At 39.7% G+C, this 26,671-nt stretch overlaps 1 protein-coding gene across 14 annotated transcripts in view; it reads right to left on the bottom strand.

Moving 5' to 3' along the window:
* The window catches only part of LOC6725975 (potassium voltage-gated channel protein eag), a 63,162-nt gene that overhangs the window by 17,603 nt on the left and 18,888 nt on the right, over positions 1-26,671 (bottom strand). For 6 of the 14 annotated variants that reach the window (XM_039297435.2, XM_016173921.3, XM_016173914.3 and 3 more), the window contains exons 4-9: positions 15,001-15,127; positions 10,807-10,919; positions 9,909-9,959; positions 8,471-8,602; positions 7,777-7,889; positions 7,570-7,713 (exon numbers count right to left, since the gene is read on the bottom strand). In XM_039297435.2, coding sequence (XP_039153369.1) covers positions 7,570-7,713; positions 7,777-7,889; positions 8,471-8,602; positions 9,909-9,959; positions 10,807-10,919; positions 15,001-15,127 — 680 coding nt within the window. The remainder of the gene's footprint in view (positions 1-7,569; positions 7,714-7,776; positions 7,890-8,470; positions 8,603-9,908; positions 9,960-10,806; positions 10,920-15,000; positions 15,128-26,671) is intronic. The other 8 variants (XM_016173920.3, XM_016173919.3, XM_016173917.3 and 5 more) reach the window with 6 other exon arrangements.

Here is a 26,671-nt window from a genome sequence, read left to right as displayed (position 1 = left end):
AAATAAAGCTGAAATGTCGACGGTTGTTAAGGCGGAGGAGTTACCAACCCTGCCTAAAATACAGATTCCCACTTTCTTTGGTGATTCCAAAGAATGGGATCTTTTTAATGAACTCTTTACAGAGCTCATACATGTGAGAGAGGATCTCAGTCCTTCTCTCAAATTTAATTATCTAAAGTCAGCATTAAAAGGAGAAGCCAGAAATGTGGTTACTCATTTACTGCTCGGCTCTGGAGAAAATTATGAAGCCACTTGGGAGTTTTTGACCAAGCGATATGAGAATAAAAGAAACATATTCTCAGATCATATGAATAGGCTTATGGATATGCCAAATTTAAATTTAGAATCCAATAAGCAAATAAAGACATTTATTGACACGATTAACGAGTCAATTTATATTATAAAATTAAAGGCACAATTACCAGAAGATGTGGATGCAATTTTCGCTCACATAATTCTTCGGAAATTCAATAAAGAATCACTCAATTTATATGAAAGCCATGTTAAAAAGACAAAAGAAATACAGGCACTTTCTGATGTCATGGACTTTTTAGAGCAAAGGCTCAATTCTATATCATCATTCTCACAGGAAGTAAAACCTGTAAAGAAAATGATTAATAATAACAAGAATAAAAATTATAGTGACAATTGTGCATATTGCAAACTACCAGGGCATTATTTAATTCAATGCCATAAATTTAAAATAATGAATCCAGCAGAACGGTCTGACTGGGTAAGAAAAAATGGGATTTGCCTAAGATGTCTGAGGCATCCGTTTGGTAAAAAATGTATAAGCGAGCAGCTTTGTTCGACTTGTCGTAAACCTCACCACACGTTACTTCACTTTGCAGGTCATAATCCAGAAAAAGTGAATACGTGTAGAACAACAGGTCAAGCCTTGTTGGCCACGGCCTTGATTCAAGTAAAGTCGAGGTATGGAGGCTTTGAACAATTAAGAGCATTGATTGATAGTGGCTCTCAAAGCACAATTATTTCAGAAGAGTCTGCACAGATTCTAAAATTGAAAAAATTTCGGTCTCATACTGAAATAAGTGGAGTATCTTCCACAGGAACGTGCATCTCCAAGCACAAAGCGGTTATTTCGATAAGAAATTCTCCGAAAAATTTAGAAATTGAAGCAATTATTCTCCCAAAACTTATGAAGGCACTTCCAGTCAACACGATTAATGTTGATCAGAAAAAATGGAAGAACTTTAAATTAGCCGACCCCGATTTTAATAAACCGGGTCGCATTGATCTAATCATTGGAGCAGACGTATATACTCACATTCTGCAAAATGGAGTTATAAAAATAGACGGTCTCCTTGGGCAAAAAACTGATTTCGGGTGGATAGTTTCTGGATGTAAAAAATCCAAAGGAAAAGAAACCATTGTAGCCACAACAATAGAAATAAAAGAGTTAGATCGCTACTGGGAAGTGGAAGAAGAAGAAAAAGATGATATCGAGTCTGAAATCTGTGAAAATAAATTTATCAAAACGACAAAAAAAAGATTCAGATGGGCGATACATTGTGTCAATTCCATTCAAGGAGGATGTCACCTTAGGAGATTCAAAGAAACAAGCGATAGCTCGTTACATGAATCTGGAGAAAAAACTAAAAAGAAATGAAAAACTTAAGGTTGACTACACTAAATTCATGAATGAATACATGGATTTAGGACACATGATTGAAGTGAGTGATGAAGGCAAATATTTTTTACCGCACCAGGCAGTGATTAGAGATTCAAGCCTTACGACCAAATTGAGAGTAGTTTTTGATGCTTCAGCAAAAACTACGAATAACAAAAGTTTGAACGACATAATGTGGGTTGGGCCACGAGTTCAAAAAGATATTTTTGACATTATTATTAAATGGAGAAAATGGGAATTTGTTGTTTCGGCAGACATTGAAAAGATGTACCGACAAATTAAAATAGATAATAATGATCAAAAATATCAATATATTTTATGGAGAAATTCTCCAAAAGAAAAAATTAAAACATATAAATTAACCACAGTCACTTACGGAACTGCATCTGCACCATATTTGGCTACCAGGGTTCTGGTAGATATTGCAGATAAATGTAAAAACCAAGTTATTAGTGCAATAATTAGGAATGATTTCTATATGGATGACCTAATGACTGGAGCTGATTCGGTAGAAGAAGCTAATAAATTAATAACATTAATTCTCCATGAATTGCAGAAAGTTGGATTCAACTTAAGGAAATGGATTTCCAACAATTCCAAAATATTAACCACTGTGGAGGACACAGGGGACAATAAGGTTCTCAATATTATCGAAAATGAATGTGTTAAAACTTTAGGACTAAAATGGGAACCTCAAAATGATTTATTTAAGTTCAGCGTAAATTGTAATGATGAATCAAAAAATATAAATAAGCGCGTGGTGTTATCAACGCTAGCAAAAATATTTGATCCGTTAGGATGGTTGGCACCAGTCACGGTTTCAGGAAAACTTTTTATTCAAAAACTTTGGATAAATAAAAGTGAATGGGATCAGGAATTATCCATAGAAGATAAAAATTATTGGGAAAAATATAAAGAAAATTTATTATTGTTAGAGAATATTCGAATCCCAAGGTGGATTAATTCAAACAGTTCTTCAGTCATTCAGATTCACGGATTTGCGGACGCCTCCGAAAAAGCATATGCTGCAGTAGTCTATGCTAAAGTAGGACCTCATGTTAATATAATAGCTAGCAAAAGTAGAGTCAACCCTATAAAAAATAGGAAGACAATTCCCAAACTCGAGCTGTGTGCAGCTCACCTGCTTAGTGAATTAATCCAAAGACTAAAAGGATCAATTGACAATATAATGGAGATCTATGCTTGGAGTGATTCCACGATTACCTTAGCATGGATTAACAGTGGTCAAAGTAAGATCAAATTTATAAAAAGAAGAACGGATGACATTCGGAAATTAAAAAATACTGAATGGAATCATGTTAAGTCAGAGGATAATCCAGCAGATTTAGCATCCAGGGGAGTGGATTCTAACCAGTTGATCAACTGTGATTTTTGGTGGAAAGGTCCGAAATGGCTAGCAGACCCAAAAGAACTTTGGCCTCGGCAGCAGTCTGTAGAAGAACCTGTCTTAATAAATACGGTATTAAATGACAAAATAGATGATCCTATTTACGAATTAATAGAAAGGTATTCCAGTATAGAAAAACTTATACGTATAATAGCATACATAAATAGATTCGTGCAGATGAAAACAAGAAATAAAGCCTATTCATCAATTATTTCAGTAAAGGAGATAAGAATAGCGGAAACAGTTGTTATTAAGAAACAACAAGAATACCAGTTTAGGCAAGAGATAAAGTGCCTTAAAATCAAAAAGGAAATCAAGACAAATAATAAAATATTGTCATTGAATCCATTTTTGGACAAGGATGGGGTTCTAAGAGTTGGAGGAAGATTGCAAAATTCCAATGCAGAATTTAATGTTAAACATCCAATCATTTTAGAAAAATGCCACCTAACAAGCTTATTAATAAAAAATGCTCATAAGGAAACATTGCATGGAGGGATAAACCTAATGCGAAACTATATCCAAAGAAAGTATTGGATTTTCGGGTTGAAAAATTCGTTGAAAAAGTATTTAAGAGAATGTGTAACGTGTGCAAGGTATAAACAAAATACAGCTCAGCAAATAATGGGTAACTTGCCAAAATATAGAGTGACGATGACATTCCCGTTTCTTAATACTGGAATAGATTACGCAGGTCCTTATTATGTTAAATGTTCAAGAAATCGTGGCCAAAAAACATTTAAAGGATACGTTGCTGTATTCGTTTGCATGGCCACCAAAGCCATACACTTAGAAATGGTAAGCGATCTAACTTCAGACGCATTTTTAGCAGCACTCAGAAGATTTATTGCTAGACGGGGAAAATGTTCCAATATCTATTCAGACAACGGAACAAATTTTGTAGGAGCTGCAAGAAAATTAGATCAAGAGTTATTTAATGCAATACAAGAAAATATAACGATTGCAGCGCAGCTTGAAAAGGACAGGATTGATTGGCATTTTATTCCCCCGGCAGGACCTCACTTCGGAGGTATTTGGGAAGCTGGAGTTAAGTCAATGAAATACCATTTAAAGCGTATAATCGGCGACACTATTTTGACTTACGAAGAAATGTCAACTCTTTTATGTCAAATAGAAGCATGCTTAAATTCAAGGCCATTATACACTATAGTTAGTGAGAAGGACCAACAAGAAGTTTTAACACCAGGTCATTTTTTAATTGGAAGACCACCTTTAGAAATAGTCGAACCAATGGAAGATGAAAAAATCGGAAATTTGGATAGGTGGAGACTTATCCAAAAAATGAAGAAAGATTTCTGGGTTAAGTGGAAAAGTGAATATTTGCATACGCTCCAGCAAAGGAATAAATGGAAAAAGGAAATTCCTAATATAGAAGAAGGGCAAATAGTTTTATTAAAGGATGAGAATTGTCATCCTGCAAGATGGCCTTTAGGAAAGGTGGAAAAGGTGCATAAGGGGAATGATGATAAGGTCCGAGTGGCTAAAGTAAAGATGCAGGAAGGATATATCACTAGACCCATTACTAAAATTTGTCCCTTGGAAGGAATAAAGTCTGTTGACAAAAATGAGGCTGACCAAGAGCCAAAAAGACGAACTAGAGCGACATCGGGAATGTCCAAGATCGGAATCATTATGGCAATGTTGTTGTTTGTGTTAAGTTGTCAAGTTTCTAGCGCATTACCTAAAGATATAACACCAAGATATTCTATAGACAAAATAAATAAAACCTCAGCAATATATCTAGACCCGCTAGGAGATGTTGAGATTGTGAGTACTTCTTGGAATTTGGTTATCTATTATAAAATGGATCCATATTTTAAAATGTTAACAAAGGGTAATGCGCTTATACAAAGTATGAGGAAAGTTTGCGAAAGACTTCATAGCTTTGAAGAGCAATGTAGTCTAGTCTTAGATAATATGCAAAGTCAGTTATCGGAACTTGAAGAAAACAATAAATTGTTTATGATGCAGTCTAGATCTAGAAGCAAGCGTGCTCCTTTCGAATTTATGGGTTCCTTGTATCATATTTTATTTGGTATAATGGATGAAGATGATAGAGAGCAATTAGAAGAAAATATGAAGAATTTGTTAGATAACCAGAACAACCTTGATAAACTAATTCAAAAACAAACATCTGTGGTTGATTCAACTTCTAATCTATTAAAGAGAACAACAGAAGATGTTAACTCCAATTTTAGAAGTATGCAAATAAGAATTGAGAACATGACAGAAGTTCTTAAAGAAAATTATTATGTTTATAAGGAATCAATAAAATTCTTTATGATTACGAAACAGCTACACTCATTGATTGAAGAAGGCGAAAAAATTCAAGCAGGCATTATAAGCCTGTTGATTGATATTAATCACGGTAGGCTAAATACAAATATTCTCAGGCCAAATCAGCTTAAAAAAGAAATTGCCAAAATTCAGCAGAGTCTTTCGGAGAACCTAGTAATTCCAGGAAAACGGTCAGGTACGGAACTTAAGGAGGTGTATACACTGTTAACAGCCAGGGGTTTATTCATCGACGATAAATTGATCATTAGTGCAAAAGTGCCTCTGTTTAGCAGGCATCCATCCAAATTGTTCAGGCTTATTCCGGTGCCAATTCGAAATGAAGATCGGATAATAATGGTGCATACAACGTCCGAATATTTAATTTATAATTTTGAGATAGATTCCTATCACATAATGACGGAAGCCACATTAAATCAATGTCAGAAATGGCAATTAAATAAGAGAATATGCAAAGGAAGTTGGCCCTGGAATTCAGCGAATGATAATGCATGTGAGATTCAGCCTCTAAAGCCAGATAAAGCGGCGAACTGCATCTATAAAACAGTAGTCGACTCTAAAAGTTACTGGGTAGAGTTAGAAAAGAAAAGTAGTTGGTTGTTTAAGGTTCCTGCGAATTCAAAAGTCCGTCTGCAATGTACTGGCTCTCAAATTGAATTGTTTGATTTGCCTCAGCAAGGAGTTTTAAGCATTGCGCCATATTGTACGGCAAGAACCGACGATAAAATTCTAGTTGCCCACCATAACATTCAGTCCGAAAGTGAAGAATTATTATCAACACCTTATATAGGAGAAGTTAGTGAAGTGCCGAAGATTATTTGGGATCCGCTGAAACTATCAATATTAAATCATACTGAGGAATTTGAACGATTGAATAATGAAATTAAATTTATGAAAGAGAACCATCAAAAATTGAAAGATTTACATTTCCATCATATTTCCGGACATGCTGGATTAATTATTGCTTTAATACTAATGATAGTATTAATAATATATTTCATACGGAAATGTGCTGTGCAACAAAGAATGCAAGCAATAACCTTTGCAGGTCCGTTGCCAGTACTATAAATATCAATAGTAAATAAACAATAAAATAATATAACAAATAAAAATATACAGTCCACTATATCGTTGTTTAATAGAAAATGTACTTCTACATAGAAAAAGCAAAATGTTTAAAATAAGTTAATTGAGTACAAATTGTTGAATTAAAAATAATGTAAACCATAATTGTAATCCAATAAAATTAAAAGCCAGAAAAACTAGGCCCATTGAAATCTTAGTTGCAAAATAAATGAACATATATCAAATAAATACAGTCCACTACTGTTATAAATGCAACTAATATACTAATGTACATCTCAGCTTTGCTGGCCCTTTGGCAGAATGTTCACACATGAACACGAATATATTTAAAGACTTACAATTTTGGGCTCCGTTCATATCTTATGTAAATGAATCGAGAGCGATAAATTATATTTAGGATTTTGTTATCTAAGGCGACATGGGTGCATTGCTCAAAAACATGTAATTTAAGTGCACACTACATGAGTCAGTCACTTGAGATCGTTCCCCGCCTCCTAAAATAGTCCCTTAGTGGGAGACCACAGATAAGGTCCTCGCCGCTCAAGATAGGCAGATGTGCCCGAGCGTGGGACCTCGATAAGGCGGGGACTATTTACTTAGGCCTCTGCGTAGGCCATTTACTTTAAGATGCGATTCTCATGTCACCTATTTAAACCGAAGATATTTCCAAATAAAACCAGTTTCTTACAAAAACTCAACGAGTAAAGTCTTCTTATTTGGGATTTTACATGCGGCTTTGTGGCAATCTGTATCTGAATGGGGATGGGGGGATGCCTCCCCCCGATAATCCCATTGCTGGAAAAACCCTTTCCTTTGCCAACACCTGCGTCCAAAAACCAGACCATAACCAGTCATAAAACATTTCACAATCGCTGGTTAGACAGCATGTTTGCTGGTGGTAGAAATATGATAATAATACAATGAAATTGTACTTCAATATGGAGTAGGAAGATAAATATGAATTTGAAAATATTAAATGATTTGTGGCAAAAAATCAAATAACAATGATCATGTATCATAGAAGAGATGTTGCATTAGCTCGCCATAAAATGATTTGATATATTTAAACTTAGAATTTTATTTTTTTCAACGAAGTTATCTCACTCACCATGATGGCTGTATAAAATGTTAAACACAATATCACCCAGTCCCAAATTGCTTTAAATGCACAATAATGCAGGAGTATGTGTGGCGGCGTTTTGGGTGCTTCCTGTCGGTACTGTGGCATAATATCCGCGCTTAAGGACATCATCTGTGTATGCACAAAAAGGGGTAATATTAACGGTTAAAGAGATGCCGCAGTATCAGGACTCACATGCGCCAGATTGGACTGCTTCGTGGGATCCTTCAGCGTGGGCAGATGGGCGCTGAACTGGCGACTCCGGGTCACCGATCTTGCCAATTTGGCGAACTTCGAGAGACCTAAAACTGGCAAAAATAGATTAACCGCTACGAGGTGGGTACACGCACACAAACACCGATAAATAAACAGTGCATCGAATTAGTAAACATCCAGCACAAAAGTATAACAAATACAAAGTAGTCAGAGATATGAGTGGTATTTATACATATATATATATAAACAATATAGAGAGTGTTGGCACAGCGAATTGGGTTTGTTTTTCGATTTGGTTCGGGGTTTCGTTTTGTTGGTTTTCAATTTGTTCAAGCGTATTTACAGGTGGGTGTTGTGATTGTGTGTGTGCGTGTGTGATTGTGTGTGTAGACATGGAAAGAGAGAGCAGATAAGTTGAGTAGTAAGGCGAAAAGAGACGGCTACATTCGTGTAGAGGTGCAAAAAATGGCCATGAAGCACGGCTGCCAAAACTGATTAAAAACCACTAAGAGCTCTTTGTTTTCCTATTCAGTTCTTTACTAAAAACAACTCTTTTTTATATGTTAAAGAAAACTTTATAATGTAAATATTTACACTATGAGTTTTTCCATTTTCATCAGGCAACCGTGGTCCATGGGTGATTTCTAGAAGGAACTGCGGAGCGGTCACTTACCTCCCTTGGTGTCCTCGCTGTCGATGGGCTGCTTGAGGGCCGTGATGTCCCGGAAGGTCAGCAGGAAGAGCACCACCAGGTCGCGTTCGTTGCGTATGGGTGCGACCTGTAGCAGCAGCCATAGTGGGGTTTCTGCGGGTACGCGAACCGGAATTAATAACAATTATAGGTAAGTACGGCACAATGACGTTGCTAAAGGGGATACGAACACCAGAGATGCATATACCCATACAGACATATAGGTAATTCCATTCGCATTGGGGTCATGACAGGCGACAGAGACGGAAACAGCGGGGACACAGACAGGCAGACGGACATTTCATTGGATTGCAATTATTGATATGGAACGCTGGTTAATGGATGTTGGATTCGGAATGCTCAATGCAGCATTCAGACACAATGGTCAGCATGTAAATCGCCATCGTACAGTGCGCTCCATATGTGTGCAACAGCTGAAACTGTTTGTCCTTTGTCTCTGCGCATGAATAATTCAATGAGCCTACCGATTGTCGAAGCAATCGATGGGCTTGCCAACGTAAATGAACGCATTAAAGTCACACATTCATTTACTTAAAAGCAGTCAGTGTTTAAAGGCGATATATTTTATAATAGAAGTATAATTGTAGTATTTATTTCTATATTATATAAAATTTACAAAGAAACTTCTTCATCAGAGGACTACGTATTTTTATATGTGTATCTGCATAGAATTATTAGTTATTAAAGGTATCTGCAGCTTAGTTAGTTAGTTTTAATTGCCAAGTACTTATTTATTTTTTACACGTACTGCTAACGACCGCAATTCTCGTAATTGCCATTAAAGGACATCTCTCTCTTCCGTTCCGATTGTGTGTACGTGTGCGTTTGTATTTGATGGCATAATTATTCACCAATTGCAAGCACAATTTGCTACTTCCGTTTCCGGCGCATGTTTATGTGCGGTCACATTGTTTCAGTCTCTGTTCCCATTTCTAAACGTATAAGTATACGATTCCGATGCCGGGATTGATGGCAACTGACTGGATTAATTTGCTCTGTCTATATCCAATTGGCAGGGGACACCTGTCAGTGGGATATTCAGCTATTGTTGTTCTTCTTCGGTAGTCTGGCTCTCCTTGGCCCAAATCCGAATCGAAGCAAATATTTTGCTATCTCAGTTCGGTTTCGCCAATCGAAGTGCGCCAGATGTTGCACTTTCCCATATTTTGCAATTGATTTATGCCAATTTATGCCCCCTACCCCATATTTCCCCTTTATTTCTGACCGCATATGCAACAGGATGTGGAAATATTGCTGCGGGCAGACTGCCAAGACACGAATCGAGATGGAAACCATGGCAGCAGTAGTATTGCCACTCGGAAAATTCCACTGGTAGCGCGGAAAATGACGCCCCCCTCCCCCCCTCGAAACCCCCTCAATAGCAACCACTTTTCAATACCTTGGGTTTGTGCCTTGCCAAACTGCGAGAGAGCGCAGCCACACTGCAAATCTGAAAATTGATACTCGAAGGCGTTAATTCATGAGCTCGACACCCAAAAATATCTGGCGATACTCGCTGGGGAGCTTCTATGAGTGGCCGTGGCACGACTCGATTCCACTTGATTTGGCTGGGATTGGGATTGGGGATTGAGTTTGGGGATCTGGGATTGGACGGATATGGGCAAATACTACAGGTGTCTGGGCGGTCTGGCAGCTTGATTGATGGGCCCCACTCAAAAGTGCCGGCGGGCTGCCATCGCAGCCCCAATTTGTTGGCATTACGGGGTGGTGGCAGGTGGTAGAGGTAGAGGGTTGTGCACATTCGCAAATAGAATTCAAAGGGGGTTCCAAGGGCTTGGGGGGCTGTTTGGGAATGAATTATGAAAGGTTCGGAGTCAGAAATTCACGAAATGAACAATTTACAATGGGCACAAGTCGAGCATAAAGCCAAATAGCCTACAGTGGCGGTTAAAAAATTAATTTGGATTCGAAATTTGTAGAAAGAACATCATGAGCTGCAGATAATCCGCATAACTAAGTTACATGTTGGAAGATAGCATTTTTATTATAATGTTTTATAAAATTACTTGAACTCCTCCAAATGTTTATTACGTAAATCAATTTAAAGACTGCAATTTCTGCTTAAATAATTATTCCAAAACAATAGCTGATTTTTCTACCATAAGTGTGTCGTCGCAAAAAAAAAAGGACAAAGGACCTTTTGCATAGCAGGGAGACTTTGATTTGGGTATAGCATTAGCTTCAACTTTCGGCCATTAGGCGCAGGCAATTTAGCACACAACAATCGATCTTGGGAAGGGGGTCAAAGGCCAGTGCACTTCCTAAAGCATACTCACTGTTCTTCTTGTACAGCAAAATCTCGAACTGATCCTGCTGCTGGTTCTCCAGCGTGTACTCCAGCCGTCCCACCGTCTCCTTGTCTGTCAGCTCGCCATACATGAAGCCGCATCTGTAGGGTTTTTTTTTCCAAGGATGTGCATGTGGATGCAACGATGCCAGAATGCCAGGTTGCCAGGTTGCCGGGATGGAGATGCCAGAAGAAATAGAAAGAGATGTGGAGAGCAGACGAGGTATTATTCTTGGTTAGCTTTACATTGGTTGCATGCCACAAATGTACACACACACACACACAACAACACACACGCAAACCTATATGGAAAAGAAACACACATATGCACACACACATGGACAACTGGGCAAGCACATGCAGCGGAAAATGGGAAAACAGAAAGCGTTCCAATTGGAGGAAAACATGCCGAACAAAACAAGATTGATGCACCTGGGGCCCATCGAGTAAAAATACGAAGAAGCTTCACTGCACACAGCAAAAAGTATTAAACAAATATCAATTTAATGCACCGCTGCTCAATCGATGGGGTCTCACATTTCCTTGGGACTCAGGTCAATAATTTATATATTATATTAGGTCAAGGAGTAGTAGAAATACCTAAAGAAATTCCGTGAGCTAAAAAAGATTAAATGCAGTTGGTTTTTATTCTTAAATATATACAATTCCTGAAACTCAAACGTTGGTGAGATGCTAACGTAGAATTTGTAATTTACTCATCAGAAGCACACTCTTTTCTGCCAGTGTTGCCTTTACATGGAGTATTGAAATCAAAAACTGTATTCAGAAATTCGATACTCCCGGTCGTATGTCCGAAAGTTATGCTTGGAAAACTTTTCCCGGCTTTTCCCAACGAAAAGTTAATAACTATAAGCGCGCTGGTTGGCTTCCTTATGCATATTCCTTGGATAAATTTGGTTGAATGTATTATTTTTCGTTCGCTTTTCCAACGAAAACCAAATAATTAATGATCGAGTTTCTGGGCTAAACAGGGCACCAAACTTTCGTTGCCTATGTGTATTGACTTGGAAAAGTCGGCTCAAAATCGGGACAGGGTAACCATTTGCAGTGCCGTACAAAAAGTGTTGCATACTTTTCGGGCCAGGCTGGCTTGATGACGTCAGCGGCGGACGAAGGGAAACGAGAACGCAGCCGAAGGAAATGTGGATAAAGCGCGAAGGGCAAAGTGGAAAGTGGAGATGGAGGAGCAGTAGTTAATTTCTGTTGTTTTGCTTTATTCGTGCCCCGAACAAAAGTTCAACAAACTACGAAACGGCGACGTCACGGGTTCGTTAATGTGTGTGTGTGTGTGTACTTTGTGTTCGCACACAGGCACACAGGGCGCAAAAAACGAAATTGGGTTACAAAGCAAACAAAAAACAGGTCCTGGATTCGGGGATATGGCCATAGATATAGATATAGATATACGTACGTGTATATGTACGTATAGATATGGATGCACAAAGTGTTTATGTGCTCACGGGTGGAGCACAGTAAAAGCCCTCGACAAGCACTCGAAATTCTATTATTTTCTAGGGGGTCCAAGGAAAAGCACTCAACGAAAATCCCTAATTCAATCTAACATATACGGGGTAGCCGTACACAAAGGCCTTTACTAGGTGAAAATGCACTTAAGTGATTTCGAAACCCTTTTTTCATGGCGCTAAAAAGTGTGCGATGAAATTCTTAAGACAGGATTTATGATTAAAATCAAATGTAAGTAAGTGCGCATAGAAGAAGTTTTTATTTTGAAATTGTTAAACAATATTCATAGGGTATAAATTTGTGCACCTAGTCGTATACGCAACCTTGTTGGCCTTTCTAACAGTTAGAAAACATTTTGTAAGCCTTAGCTAAATGGAAAGTCTTCCCAACGAGCTTCTACTGTACAGGAAACTTTAGAGCAACGAAAGGCGATTTGCGTTGCGCCAAAAGAAATTGCATTGAAGCAAATGTCGAGTGAAAATCAAACGTTTCCCTTGCATTTTTTTTTTTCATTTCTTCTTCCACTTTCTTCTGTTTCCTTTCCTTATTTTTGTGCTCTTTTTTTTTGCTGGCCAATGTTTTCTGGTTGCCTTTGGCCGTCATTCCAGTTGTTTCATTGCTTTCTTTTTGTGTTTTTTGGATCACACGCGACCAGAAAACAGAAACAAACAAAAAGAAGGACAACAACAAAAGTGGGTCACAGCAACAACAACACTGGCGGATTGAGTGAAAGAAAGAGAGGGATAGAAAGAGGGGCCCAGTGTGTGAAGGAGATGGCAGTTGCGCTAGCTAAACGGCAGATTGGCATTAAAAACTTGTATTTTTTTTCCACCTGGGGAATTTTTGGGACCGCTGATGCTGCAGCAGGTGAGCTGACGAACGAACCGTACTCCTATTCTTTTTTAGGGCCGCTTTTTTGGCCTGCAAATTACAAACAATTCTCGGGAGAATCATTGGATACGCTGGCCTCTGGGCCGCCGCTTGTTGATTTATGAGGCTGGTGGGCGAAAGAGATAGATGGAGATGGAGTAGAAAGAGACGGGCTTAGGCGAAAGCAGAAAAAAAAATGGGTTGAGAGACCGAGTTCACGACCAGCGAAAGTCCTCGCCGAATTCAGGCAAACAAATGCAGTTAACACTATTCCTCCCCGTCTCTTTCTTTTTTTGTTATAGCCATCTCTTTCACATTCCACTCCCTTTCTCTCCCATTCCACCCATCACATCAATTCACCAAAGGATTGCATAGAAAATTTGTTTGGCCAGGACCACCGGCAGGCAATTTGCAACAGTGTAACGGGAAATGGAAACGCAAGCGGTAGGCACAAAAGAAAAACGGGTTAGGGGGAAAAGTAGACCAATTTCCCGCGGAAAAATTAAACCAACTTTACCAGGGGGATTCACATTGCCTTCGCATTTTTGGTATGCCGATTTGGATATTCATTATGTATTTAAGAGATATTAACGTAATTTGTTATTAAATTTTATAACCAAAAAAGCATTAAAATACGCCAAAACTAACAACATTACTCTTAGCCTGTTTAGCTTACTGATGGAATTTTTGCATTGATTAAAACATATGTGGACCAACTATTCCATTTTTCTATTTATTTTTCATTAACAATGCCTATGAACGTTTTGTCTTAAAAACAAACTTTTTTTCATTAATAGTTTTGTTTATGATTCTTACGTCTGCATTATATGTATATTCCCTTTATGATGCGTTGTGGCATTTTTCCCCAATTACAAACGATAAAAAAAATAGTAAAAGCCTCCTGTCCATCTGCATTAAGTTCGCTGAGCAGCAAAGTGCATTAAGTTCGACAATGGTTTTTTAATGGCCAGCAAAAATATGCGCAAATTAATTGGAAAAAGAGAACAGAAAAATATATGCGGATAAAGAAGCTGGAACAATAAATGAACTTCACATTCAATGGCCGGGTGTAAGCAGCTGCGGATAAGCCGTTAAGCAGATAAACACGGTGGAAAATTGTGGAAAACATGGGGCGGGGAAGGCGGCGTGGGCGTGGGCGTGGGTTTTTCCGGATGAGGCAGGTCAGGTGCGTGAACGAGTTGTTAATGGGACAAGAGGGGCAAGAAATCTCCTGCAATCTCGGGCAAATCCTCTTAGCTGTCAAGTCTCCCAAAGGGAAATGTCCAGAAGAGTCTCCGCCCTGTCTGACTGCCACGCCCCCGCTTTTGCTTCTCCTCTATTTAACCATTTTCCACCTGCAGCCACTGTGCAGCTTACAGTTTGAGCAGCACTGCTCAAAAGCTAATATTTGCCTAAGAAATGAGCATGCAACTTTAACGTGATTAAAAGTCAAACCGAAGAAAGTTAGTTAAAGTGATGATGTTAAACACAAAGATAAGTGCTATGAAATCTGAAGAAGTACAACCAGACTATATATTGATGGTTAAACTAAGTAAAATGAATAAATGTGCATACATTGTATACATACAATAAATATAAAAATAATTGACAACCACATATGTGTATGGTAATAAATCAACATATGGCCAGCGCTATCGGCCAGCTAAGCCGCGACATCAAGGACACCAATAAATATATATAGTTACATATATCAATAGTCATTTGGGGATTAACAATTAAAGCACCGATTATTCAAACGCAGTTAACACCAACAACAGCGAGAAGAGAGCGAAAGTAGTTGAAGTGAGTATAAATCGGCAATACGTACACATACCTGCACGACTTCTGCATGACCTCGGCACGATTATAGCCGCTGATCTTGCAGAAGGACTCATTGCAGTAGACGATCGGGAAATCGACGATTTGTGCGTTGGCCAAAAGAAACGAGCTGTCCGCTGAAAAAAAAAGAAAAAACATAACAAATTACACAAATTAATTCGTAATCTATAAAACATTTAAGCGAATATATATGCATATATCAATCAAACCATTAATATTAAGTTTTCCACCCAAAACCAACACATAACTAAACATATATCCACCTGTTATCCTGGGTAGATTCACCTCTTCACCAATTTATTCACGATTGTACGAATATTTTGACAAAAAAGAACTTACATTTCCAAAGGACAACTTTTCCATTTCACCAATTCCTCGGAAAATGGCCAACGACAAATTTGTCATTGTCAGTCAGTCAGTAAGTCAGTCTATTGGGCTTTTGGCGTGGAAGTTTATCAAAATATTTGAGCGTAATTGGAACATTTCAAATGTTGTCATTCATAATCAAAATCGTTTTATTGACTGCCAGCCACCCACTCACTTTTGGGTAAATTGGTGTAGTCAGTTGTCAGAAATGGTAGAGGTACTCACAAATAAACTGTACCCAAATAGTACAATTTCAACTCATAAGTAATAGATTTGTACATGTATTACTTGCTTTATTTTAAATTAAAGTAATTTGCCAAAGAATTTTCTTAGCTTGAATGCTGACCAAGTATGTCAATTGTTTTAAAATATTCTTTGAATTTTCTGGAACACGTTTGGAAACAGTGTTAATACAAGTACCTGTTTATATATACGGATAGCGCCCATCACTTCCAGTCCGTGAATCGCCTAATGGCGGTTGTTATGGCTGAATTTGTTACAGGTACGAGTTCAAATTCGAATTCAAGTCCTCGGGTAAGCAGGTAACATGTGTAAACCACGCGCTGGCATCGCATGGCAGGGACATAGACACGGACATGGATACGCAGACATACGGACAGACATATATACGGACACACGGACAACAATACGGACACGGACATGGCATCGTACGTGTAACTGGCATCGACCTGCAGACCAGCCCCTTACTATCCCATTAAGTCTGACTGGTTGTTTTACTATTTATTTGCTGTTTGCCATTTGGCTTGTTTTCCCTTGTCTTTTTTTTTGGTTTTTTTTTTTTGGCACAAACATTCGTTTTACTTTTGGGTGATTTTATTAGTGGCGTTAGAGGTGGCCTCCCTGCTGGGAATTTAAACGGAAGTAAAATTCCAGGCAATTGCAAATGGAAAAGTATTTCCATAATGTAAATAAATAATAATTTTTTATTAATTGAACATTTAACTACAATTGATTTTTCAATATTGATATGCTATATTTGCAAATACCCAATCCTTTGCAACGAGAAAATATTTAAGCACTAAGTAGCTGACAACATATTCGGTTCTTCAAAGGAAAAGGACGCGTGTGGAAATCAGTTGCTGTTACTTTGTATTGACATTATGTGGAAAGTGGGGGGGACGTGGAAGGTAGAAGTATCGAGAAGATGGGTTAGTGGAGTCCCCGCACAGCTGGCAAATGCAAATGTGGCAGGCACGCCATTCCTGGCCCAAGTTGCATGTCGCAGGTGCCAGACGACGGGAGCAGCCGAAACAGGAACTGGAAAATGCGGGGAAAATCCAAGGGGAAAACGGGAGGAAAAGCGATAGCGGAGGGGCAGGAGAAAAGCACACTAACCCACATTGACATGGACATGGCCAAGCCAATGAATATGTATAAAAATATTCGCATGCAATGGCTCGATGGCTCTGCTGCCGTTGGAAAATGGGAAATGCATATTTATGTGATACACACACACACACATACACAGTGGCACGCAAGCCCACTGACTCACACACACACACACATGTGGAGCACTTTTTACGACTGCAACAAGGACATCATCAACAAGAACAACAACAACGTTTGCTACTTTATAGTGTCAACAGTTGCCGTGACTAAAGCAAAGAAGAAAAAAAAACAACAAAAAAGGAAAAGGAAAAACTGAAGGAGGTGGGTGGGCGGCTCTGCATGTGTGGTCCAAACGGCTATCTCGTTACGCTCTGCAATTGACTGTTGCTGGAAAAATGGTGGCAAAGGAGCAACCTCAACGTTTACAACCGAAAAATGGGTTAGACCACTCTCCTACTCTAAAAACTAAAATGGCCAAGCTCAAACTTAATTACCCGAAAATTATGTTTAAAACTACAAATTATAACTTTTTGGTCGGGGCAGAAGAGACTCTAAGGCTTTGGCAAAACATAACATATATGATAGGCACTCGTTGGGTTTATATTTTATATATATATTTATTATGATTAAAAACAACAAATTATAACTTTTGGGGGTGGCATGGGAATATTACACATACGCCACGTTATCCAGGTCAGTTTATTTTTTGTGGGCAGGCTTTAGTTTGCATATTCATTGCGTCAATATGTCGATTTTAATAAATATGTTTAAAGCGAATACAACACGCCAGGTGTTCCAGTTTGCAATTTCAATTTTATATTAATTCTTAAACAATAAATATATTTTTTGGGAATTTTGCATATTCAATATGTTTTTAAATTTACGAAAAGGGACGTAAAACGAAATTTCTTTTACACTTTTCACTAAAGAAAAACCATTTCGATTGCTTTAAGTGGACGACAGCCAACATATGTACATTTCAAGATCATTAGAAGCAGGGCTGAGCATAAAAAGAATACATTAAGCTCTTAGTATAATTGTTGATATAACAACAAAGGTCCACTCTAATCATCAAATGGCCAGTTCCTTCGCGGATCGGCCTAATCCTTGTAGTGGAGTAAACCTCGCGGTTGTCTTTATGTGCGTTTCTGATTTTGCCAGCAAGTTGGCTTCACAACATTTTTTACAGCTTGCATGGGGTGGTTGGGGTGGTCGGGTTGGCGTGGGGTGGTTTAGGGTGGTTTAGGGTGGCTTACGGTAGCTCAGAATCGCTCATGTGTGGTTGCACGGCTGCTGCTCCGCGACTGCGACACTTAATGGCATTCGAAGCTGGCGCACAAAGTTTTGCAATTTGTCTTGGCCATTTTTGTCCGGCAGCGATTCCAGTCGCTTTTAAGCCGCGGATTGCATTGCTGCCATCTCCTCGCGGCTTCCATTGACCCACCGCCCACCGCATCATGGCATCCCTTAACCCGATTTGGCACCGCAACTGAAGCGAGAATACGGCAGAGATGTCAACTGGATGCCGTGGGAGCCGGTTTGAAAGCAGATTGGGAGCAAGGTTTTCCCGGAACAATTTCCTTCCACGAAATGGGATCACAATGAATGTGTAAACTATGTCCTTCTAGGATGCTGCGATGTCGGCTCAACAGATGTCACTGAATATTTAAACCGACATTTGAACCCTTTTCAACTTTGATTTACATCTGTTTCTCAGAATATTGTTTTTTTTTTTTCAATTCGGCTAAAGAGAAGTTGCTTTCAAGGTAATCATAAATATGCTATATATATTGATGCTCAAGATTTAAATAAATTAAAGGGGCTGTAAGTATACCAAGGAAAGTACTCAGAAAATAACACGGATAGCGAATCTCGAACTAATAAAGCACTCAAAACGCCAAATCAAATAATAATATCGTTAGGAAATGAATATTTCATTGCTGATTGACAGCAACATCTCCCTGCCCTGATTGCCCAATTATTTATGAGCTCGATCAAGGATGATGTATTATAAATGTCAACATCAACCGCCAATCGTTGTTTCTCAACAAACAAAAAATATGGCTGGCCAGGAGGGTAACTTACGGTTTAATTAATGATTTTTTGATTTTTATTTGAAAGCCAAACAAAAGCAGAGAAGGCCCAAACAAAGTATGGAAAATTCGCAAGGAGGCTATATCTTGTATTGAGAATTTTGTATTGGGATCGGCGTTTGGGAGCTGACAACTCAACCTGAAATGTCAACAAGACGGCAGAGAAACAAAGGCATTTCGGATCGGGATTCGGATTGGAGTCCTTTTTTCCGGCAGGCGGTCCGCGTTTCCCGATGATTGATGAGGTGGCTGAAACGACCACCCACTTTAGTCCCCCACTCTTGGCCAATTAGTCGTGCAGCATTTACAGTTGTAAGTTGGCCCAAAAACGAAGAAAAAAAGTAGAAAAGCGGGGAGCCTTGTCGTTGATTGATTTGAATTTGTGCGGTCGACCGCAGTCCCAAAAATAGTCCTCCTAAGTGGATTTGTTAGCCGAAAGAAGGAGAGCAGACCTTGGATGGGGGACCTCCAAGGGATATAACAAAACTAGTCCATTAACTAAATACACTGGCACACATGCAAATGTGGTTGCAATTCCGCAAAACTTTCATTTCCGCTTGGGCATCGCACAGTGGGTCAAAAGCGAAAGATTGTGGGTCATTTAATTATATATATCAAATCATTCAATAATAGATTAATTAGTTTGGCCTCAAAGCAACAAATAACTTTAGATCCTTAGAAAATTTTTAAATAAATGATTAAAAGTAAATGGAAAACACTTTATTGTGATTTGTTTACATTTTTATGTTACCATTTTATGTTGAAGGGTTTAAGTGTCAAAAATCATTTATGATTTCAATGGAGTACGTTTGTATAATTTCCTTTTATTTTATTTACCAGATTATCTTAATTTTCCCACTGTGCGGACCACTTTTTTCTCGGTTACTGTTGCTTTCCCCCCTGCGTCCATATTACCTCATGTGCACCCCTTAGTTTCCATCCCCCCACCACTGCAGTTTTATGGCCAGTTTTGTCATTATTTTTTTGTGGTTTTTGCATTTGCCATCTTCCTTGTGGTTGTCGGTTACTGTTGCTGTTTCTATTGTTTGGAACTTGTCACAGACACAGACCTCGCCACACACACACACACACACACACACACCTACCTACCGCAAAACTCACACGCATACCCGCACATAGATTCACAGTTAAACTCACACTAACAGAATCATTTGTTTGGTTGGTTTTTATGACATTAGTGTGAATGTTGAACGTTATACGGTTCAGGCGACACAACGGTCCTTGCAATTATCCTCCCTCTTCTCCTTCTCTTCTTACCCCTTTCTAGCCACTCTTTTGGCCACCTTTTATACGATTTGTAGCTGGCAGCCCCTTTGGAGCTGCGATTAGGCCACAGATTGCCAGCTGCCTCCATTTTGCAGATCCTTTAACTCCACCTAACACTTTCTCCTCTCGCTTTCACTTTGGTCCCTTTTCAGCAGTCGAGTGCATAAATTTTATTGTCCGAAAAGTAAAAAAGGCTCGGCCTCCGACAGCATTGCGATTTAATTACATTAGCGACAGCTGGAGAATGCACAAAAGTGGGTTGGCCAGCGGGGGGCTAAGTGAGAGTGTGTGGTGAAAGTAAAGAAAACGGGGGTGGTGAAAGTGAAGTTTGGGGGGGAAAACACGACAAAACCACGTTGATTAGGCCAGCCTGTTACCGCTACGACTCCTTGGGGCATGCTTGAAAAGAATTGCAGCCAAGTTTTCAGGCCCTCCATCCCCCTTTCTTTCCCTTTCTTTCCCTTTTTTTTTGCTCTGTGTCGCATAATGGCATTTATAATAAACCTCTTGTTCTCTCTTTCGCACTTCCTAGCTCTGACTCTGTCTTTATGCGCGCCATTTGGCGTTTGTTATTAAATTTGCATAATTAAGTGAGAAGCTGCGATCCAGCACGAAACCAAACCGTTGGGTAACTAAGGGAAACTACAGATAGTCGGCGGAAAAAAAATGCATAAGTCAGCTTCTGGTGAGTCAAAAATTAATTAAATTTGTTAAAAAGCTACAAAAAAAAAGGGAATGGAAATGAAAATGAAAATGAGAAAGAATGTAATAAGAAATGGGCTTAAAGTAAAAAGAAGGGCTAAGAGTTCCAACGAAAAAATCATTCTGCTTTTCATCGTTTTAGCTTGAATAAGTTTTTGATAGAGTTTTAACAACTAATCTAGTTTCAACTTTAAACTAAAAAGAAGAAAGTTAGTAGTTGTCAGTTTTCTTCAACCAATAAGTTCCGAGATTTCGACGATCTCACGGTCATGGACAGATCAACTCGACTAGTGATCTTTATCAAGAATATATATACTTGATAAGATGCTTTTTGACGAATCTCTATGAGTAACGAATATAAAAAACTGTGACTTTTCTCAATTAGCTGTGAACAAGAATGCCTCACTGGATCTTGCCATATGCTTGACTCAAATTTCATTTTCCATTTTTTCATTTCCATTTTCCAATCCGCCTGGCCCAGCACACAACTTTGCTTGATTACTTTTCATGTTCTGTGACTGCTTGGTGGACATTTGACTTCAAGGTCACCAGAGTGTTCGTGCACACCCCTAACAGCCAGACCAACCCATACCACAGCAATCGCAATGCCCACCCAAAACTGTTCATTTAATTTGGCCCGCGGCCCTGTGGTTTTGCGATATTCCGCAGTCCTTCCAATATTTCCTAGTTTAAATGCTCTCCAGCATTTCGGAGACTTTCGCTAACAAACAAAATGTGTACGTGCCTACACAGCGACAAAAATGAAGGGCAGCTTTAGAATGTTCAATCTTTTCAAGTTCCGAAATTGAGTATAAAAGATATCTAAATTAGCAGGTAAGAACTTCAGCATATTTACGCAACATTTATTAATAAGAAAAATAAGCTAAATTTCATAATATTCAATCTCAAAGTGAATTATTTTTATTCAACTAACATTAATAGTTTGTCACCAATCCAAGAAACACGTTTTACGGCCATATTGAATTAACTACCGATTGCTTGCCAATTCTTGGCACTTTCTTTTTGTGTGCGAGTGTGTGCAAGTGTTAGTGGGTTGACCAACACTCACAAACACACACATTCAGACGCACACGCACACTGGCACACTGGCACACTGCGAAACCCACACACAGACAGCCGCAGAGCTGTTGGCGCCATCGGTTTGCCACGCTCCGCTTCGCCTCGCATTTGCTGATGCCACATTAAAGTTTTTGGCCCCGTCAACGTCGTCGCCATCGCCATCGCCATCTCTTTCTATCTCTGTAAGTGTGTGTGTGTGTGTGTTCGTGGGGAGGGGAATGCCTTGGCTGATAAATAAAAAAAAAAAGAGAATGGCGAAAAAGTTGATTGCGTAAACTTTCAACTCGGTCCAAAACCAGCAACAAAGTGGCCGGGAAAAGCAGCCAACTTTTCCCCAGTTTGGAAGTGCAAGAGCGAGTTTTAGTTCCACACAAACTCACATCTGTATTAGCAGGATGTGTGTGTGTGTGTGTGTGACTGCTACCCTCTCTCTCTCACTCGCTCTCTCTGTCTTTCTCCCTCTCGCTGCCTTGCCTCCATTTTGCATTTTGGCCGCAACTTTTGCGCTGCGTTGCGTGTTGCGAGTGGCCCCAAAAAGCATGCTACACTTTTTGTGCCAAGCAAATTAGCCACGCACTCACACACCCTCGAAACTCACACACACACACACACTTGATGGCTTGAGCGGGTAAGATAGAGTGAGCAAGCGATATGTTTGCGGAAAGGAAGAGAAAACGCCACTTGACACGCGATTTTTAGTGAATTTTCGGTAGCCACCTTAAGTACTTAATACTGAAGCATCGTTTTAACTGAAGATTAATATCCTTAGATCAAAGTTAGTAGCTAATAGCTATTCATTATATTTGCTCGGTCAAAAAACACCCATAAACACTTTGTAAATTGAATTTTAACTATTCATAGGACTTAAAACGCAACGCAACCCACTCTGAAACCAGCGCTGATGATTTCCTTTTTATACTTTCAATATATATGTAGTTTCATACCAATATAAATATTTTTACAAAGGGCTTTGTTCGTAAAGCAAAACAGCTGGGCTTCACAGCAATATAATTCTTCCAGGGTGGTTTACATTTCATATATAATTCTTTAAAAAGCAGGAATCTGTGTGCAATTCGAATAAAATGATCCATATGTGTAATAAAACATAAAGGCTTACTTTAAATACAGCTTTCCTGCTACTAGAGGAAAGAAGCTTAAGTGAACATCGAATTTTCTTCTAAACTTCATTCTAATTAACCCTTAAGGCAATATTGAGTAAAAAATCTCAAGTAAAAAAAGTGGCTTCTGAGAAGTTTAGCTTAAATGTTTACTTAAACAATAAAGTGGGATACATAAATCCGCAGAATCCGGCATGGGGAGATGCTTGCACCAACCCTTCTGACCATTCCTCTGTGTGCAATACGTTCTGCTTCTGTCAGGGATTAGGCTGTGTCTTAATTTTGATGTGGTCTGCTCTGCCACTTTCGGTAGGCCCCTGTTTCGTGCCCCCCGGCCAGGCACACCTGCCAGGCACTTCACACTGACATGGGCGATGGGGATGGGGCAACAACTTAATCCAATTTGACTGGACGGAGGCGAAACTTGGACTTGGCCACCCATGGGCCCCCATTCCCGCCAGCGACCATTGTGGTCATTCTTAAATGGCCTTTTACTTAATGCTAAGTGTCGTTTGACTGCTGTGCTGCCCCACACTCTCTCCTCCTCGATGGTCGCGACCCAAAACCCAGACCACCAACCAATCCGAAAAGTAGTTGGAACCCACGCTCGTTGTTGTCTAATTAAAGCGATTTGGCTTTGGTCACATGTCGATAATAATGGGTAATAACTTTGTGGCATATCCCGCTGAATAGTGATGGACAGAATACCGAACGCATAACAACACCCAAAAAGGGTGGCCATTGCTGAGCCCCCCAACTGAGTGTGGGGGTTTCGTCATGGAAGGGAAATGGATTATAAACGCAGTCCTCCCTCATAAATTACGCAAAAGTCGGGGACGCCGCAATCAGAAAGCGTGGGAGTAAAGAATAATGGGCAAGTAAGCTGAAAACGTCTGGGGCGGTGCTCAATCAATTGTCGCCACCTGGCCAGTAGACCTGCGATCGTGGGCCAGTTGGCCCTGATGGTCAGGTTTTGGCCATGGCATTGAAGGCACAGGCACGGGCACAGGCACAGGTAGTGGCCTTTTTTTTCAAAGGTGGCCTTTGATTTCCATGGAATTTCTGGCAAAGGTCAAAGCGGCCCAAGGCCCTCAAGCCAATGGAAATGTTAACTGATGAAGGAAAGACTTGGATACAGAATAAGGAATTCCTCTTAATTGAAAAATAAAAAACTCTAGAAACTAGCAAATACTTTCATACGATTAATTGCCCATCATATATTATATTTCCCGTCTAACTGTTAATATATACTTTTCGTATTCCTACCAACATTCCGTAACACTCTTGTTTTTTGGGGCGTTGATTGCTGGCTCAATTGTTATGATTACACCTTGCCGCTTTTGGCCGCGACAACGTGGCGTATGATTAATGTGCCGCAAATATTTCTATACCCAGTCGGATTCCGCCAACCCCTGAGAAACCGCACCACAATGGCCAAATGACACGAAATCTTAGCACTCGAATCAACTCCTCCAGCCAAAAGAAAGAGTGTTTATTTAAATTTCTCTCTTTTTCTTTTGTTTGCTTTGATTTACTGTTGCGTGCAAAAGTCCGAGTCCATGTCAACAGTCCTCGGCCCAGGATCAACCTTTTTGGCCAGGTCAGTGCGGATTATTATTGCTATTGCCTGGTTTTTTCAGCTCTTCAGCGTTTCCTTCCTTTTACATTTTTTGCAAGGCATTCGCCATGCTTTGACCTTCTGCTTGGTAGCGTGGCAGGGGTCAAAAAAGGAGGGAGGGGGGTGCTCTTTAAAGCTGGGCAATGGGGTGCAGTCGCGCATTTCCGGCCGCCCAAAAATGAAGGAAAACGGGTCAAAGACGCAACAACAGCAATGAAAGTGGTGGCAACAACAACAAACGACAAACAACGCGAAAATTTAAGTGTCGCAAACTGAAAACGCAAGCAAAGCAAGGCAAACGAAGGCAAAGCAAAGCAAAGAAATGGATAACAAATGAGAGACACAGACCAGGAACAAAAAATCAATAACTGTAATGACCGCCCCTTTTTGCCACCGCCTCCATGGCGGCAAAAAAAAAAAACAACCTTAATTTACACGAACCCAGCGACAATAACAAAAAAAAAAAGCCAAGCAAAACAAACAAACAGCGAAAACGAAATGAAAAATGAAAATCAATAATAAACAAACACACTGACATCGGAGGATGGAAACTGGCGCCAAGTGGGGCGAATGGCGCCCGAGAGAGGGACAGGGCGACACCAGACAATGATTGTGCATAATTGCAATTGTTCACCGATTGGGCTGCGTTTCGCAATGCGGCTTGTTGCATGTCGCCGCGGCATGCAACTGCACACAGATAAGCGAACGTGTTTATCCAATTTTCCATCTCTTTCGCACAGTATCTAGCAGCTAAATAAACCCATTCAATTGAAAACTCTCTAATCCTCGAATCCTGTTGCAAGCACTTGAATTTTCTATTCAATCGAAGCAATTTATGTGCCATTAGCTTCAATACCAGTTCAAACTGGCAATCCCCCAGTCCGCTGATTCATCGTTTATTCGGTTATCATTTATCCATCGGGAGGCCCAACAGCTTTGACCTGGGCAAACGGAAAACCAGCCAGGCAGTGATGGATATCGCCAGGCACGTGTTTTCTTTTGTGGGCCACGAGGCGTATGCGTAATCAATTGTCAACAGCAAAACACTCACGAGAATGAATACACTTGGGAAAAATAAGGCTCAATATCTGTTTCGTAATTAAATAGTGTTAATTATAGTGCTTTAATCTTTGTTACTAACAAAAAAAGGTTATTTTGGGGCATCAACATTTAAAAATAAAATGATTAACATATGTATATGCTTTCCAAGAAATCACTAAAATCCAGTTCTATATGGATTGATTTGATCTATTTTTTTTTTCTGGAGGTGTATGTGTAGTAAGTGGAGAAGTGGATAAGTGGGCCAACCGCCCACTTCTAATGTCTACTGGCCACTTTGGGCGCTTTTTGCTACTGCTGTTGTTGTTGTTGCTAATGCTGTTTGGCTTGCTGACGAAGATCAAACAGCCGCGCCAAGTGTCGAGCTGCGACCTCCTGGGGGCCAAAGGCCATTTCTAATCGGGGGAAGGGGGGGCAGTTGTTGGAGGAAGAGCAATGTGCACTCGAGATAAACGTGCGAGGCAAACCGCAAAAGTGACAAACCCAAAAAAGGCAAACAGAGGGGCAAAAAAAAAAAAAAAGAAAAAAAAAAGAAGGAAAAGAAAAACAAGGGCAAAGTTGTTTGTATCTTTTTTTGCACACCTCCAGTCCGCAGATAAACCACTGAAAAATGCTTGCCATCGGACTAGTCGGGATTTTTGTGGATTTTGGTTTTTCCTGTGTGCGTGTGTGTGTGTGAGTATTGGCTTTTCCTTGTGCAGCGGGCCCGGCTTTGCGTTCAATTTTAATGAGTTTGTTACCAAACAAGGACAAACACACGAATTTTTGCCTATTTGCAACTTGTGGACAAATCGAACAGACCGCTAAAAGGGTTTGTCGCAAGCGTTAGGCATAAAGTAAACTAATTAAAAAATCTGTCTAAGCCACTTGCTCTTTTTGGGGGGAGGAAGGGGGTAGCAGTGTCTTTTGTCAGTTTATCGCCAACGCGGCTGAAAATTTTGCTGGCCCAAACAAACACCATGAAAGGGTGGGACCCAAGCAGCCCAA

The sequence above is a fragment of the Drosophila simulans genome, chromosome X (assembly GCF_016746395.2).
Source record: "Drosophila simulans strain w501 chromosome X, Prin_Dsim_3.1, whole genome shotgun sequence".
NCBI classification, from domain to species: Eukaryota; Metazoa; Arthropoda; class Insecta; order Diptera; family Drosophilidae; genus Drosophila; species Drosophila simulans.
This window is presented reverse-complemented; position numbering and strand designations above follow the sequence as displayed.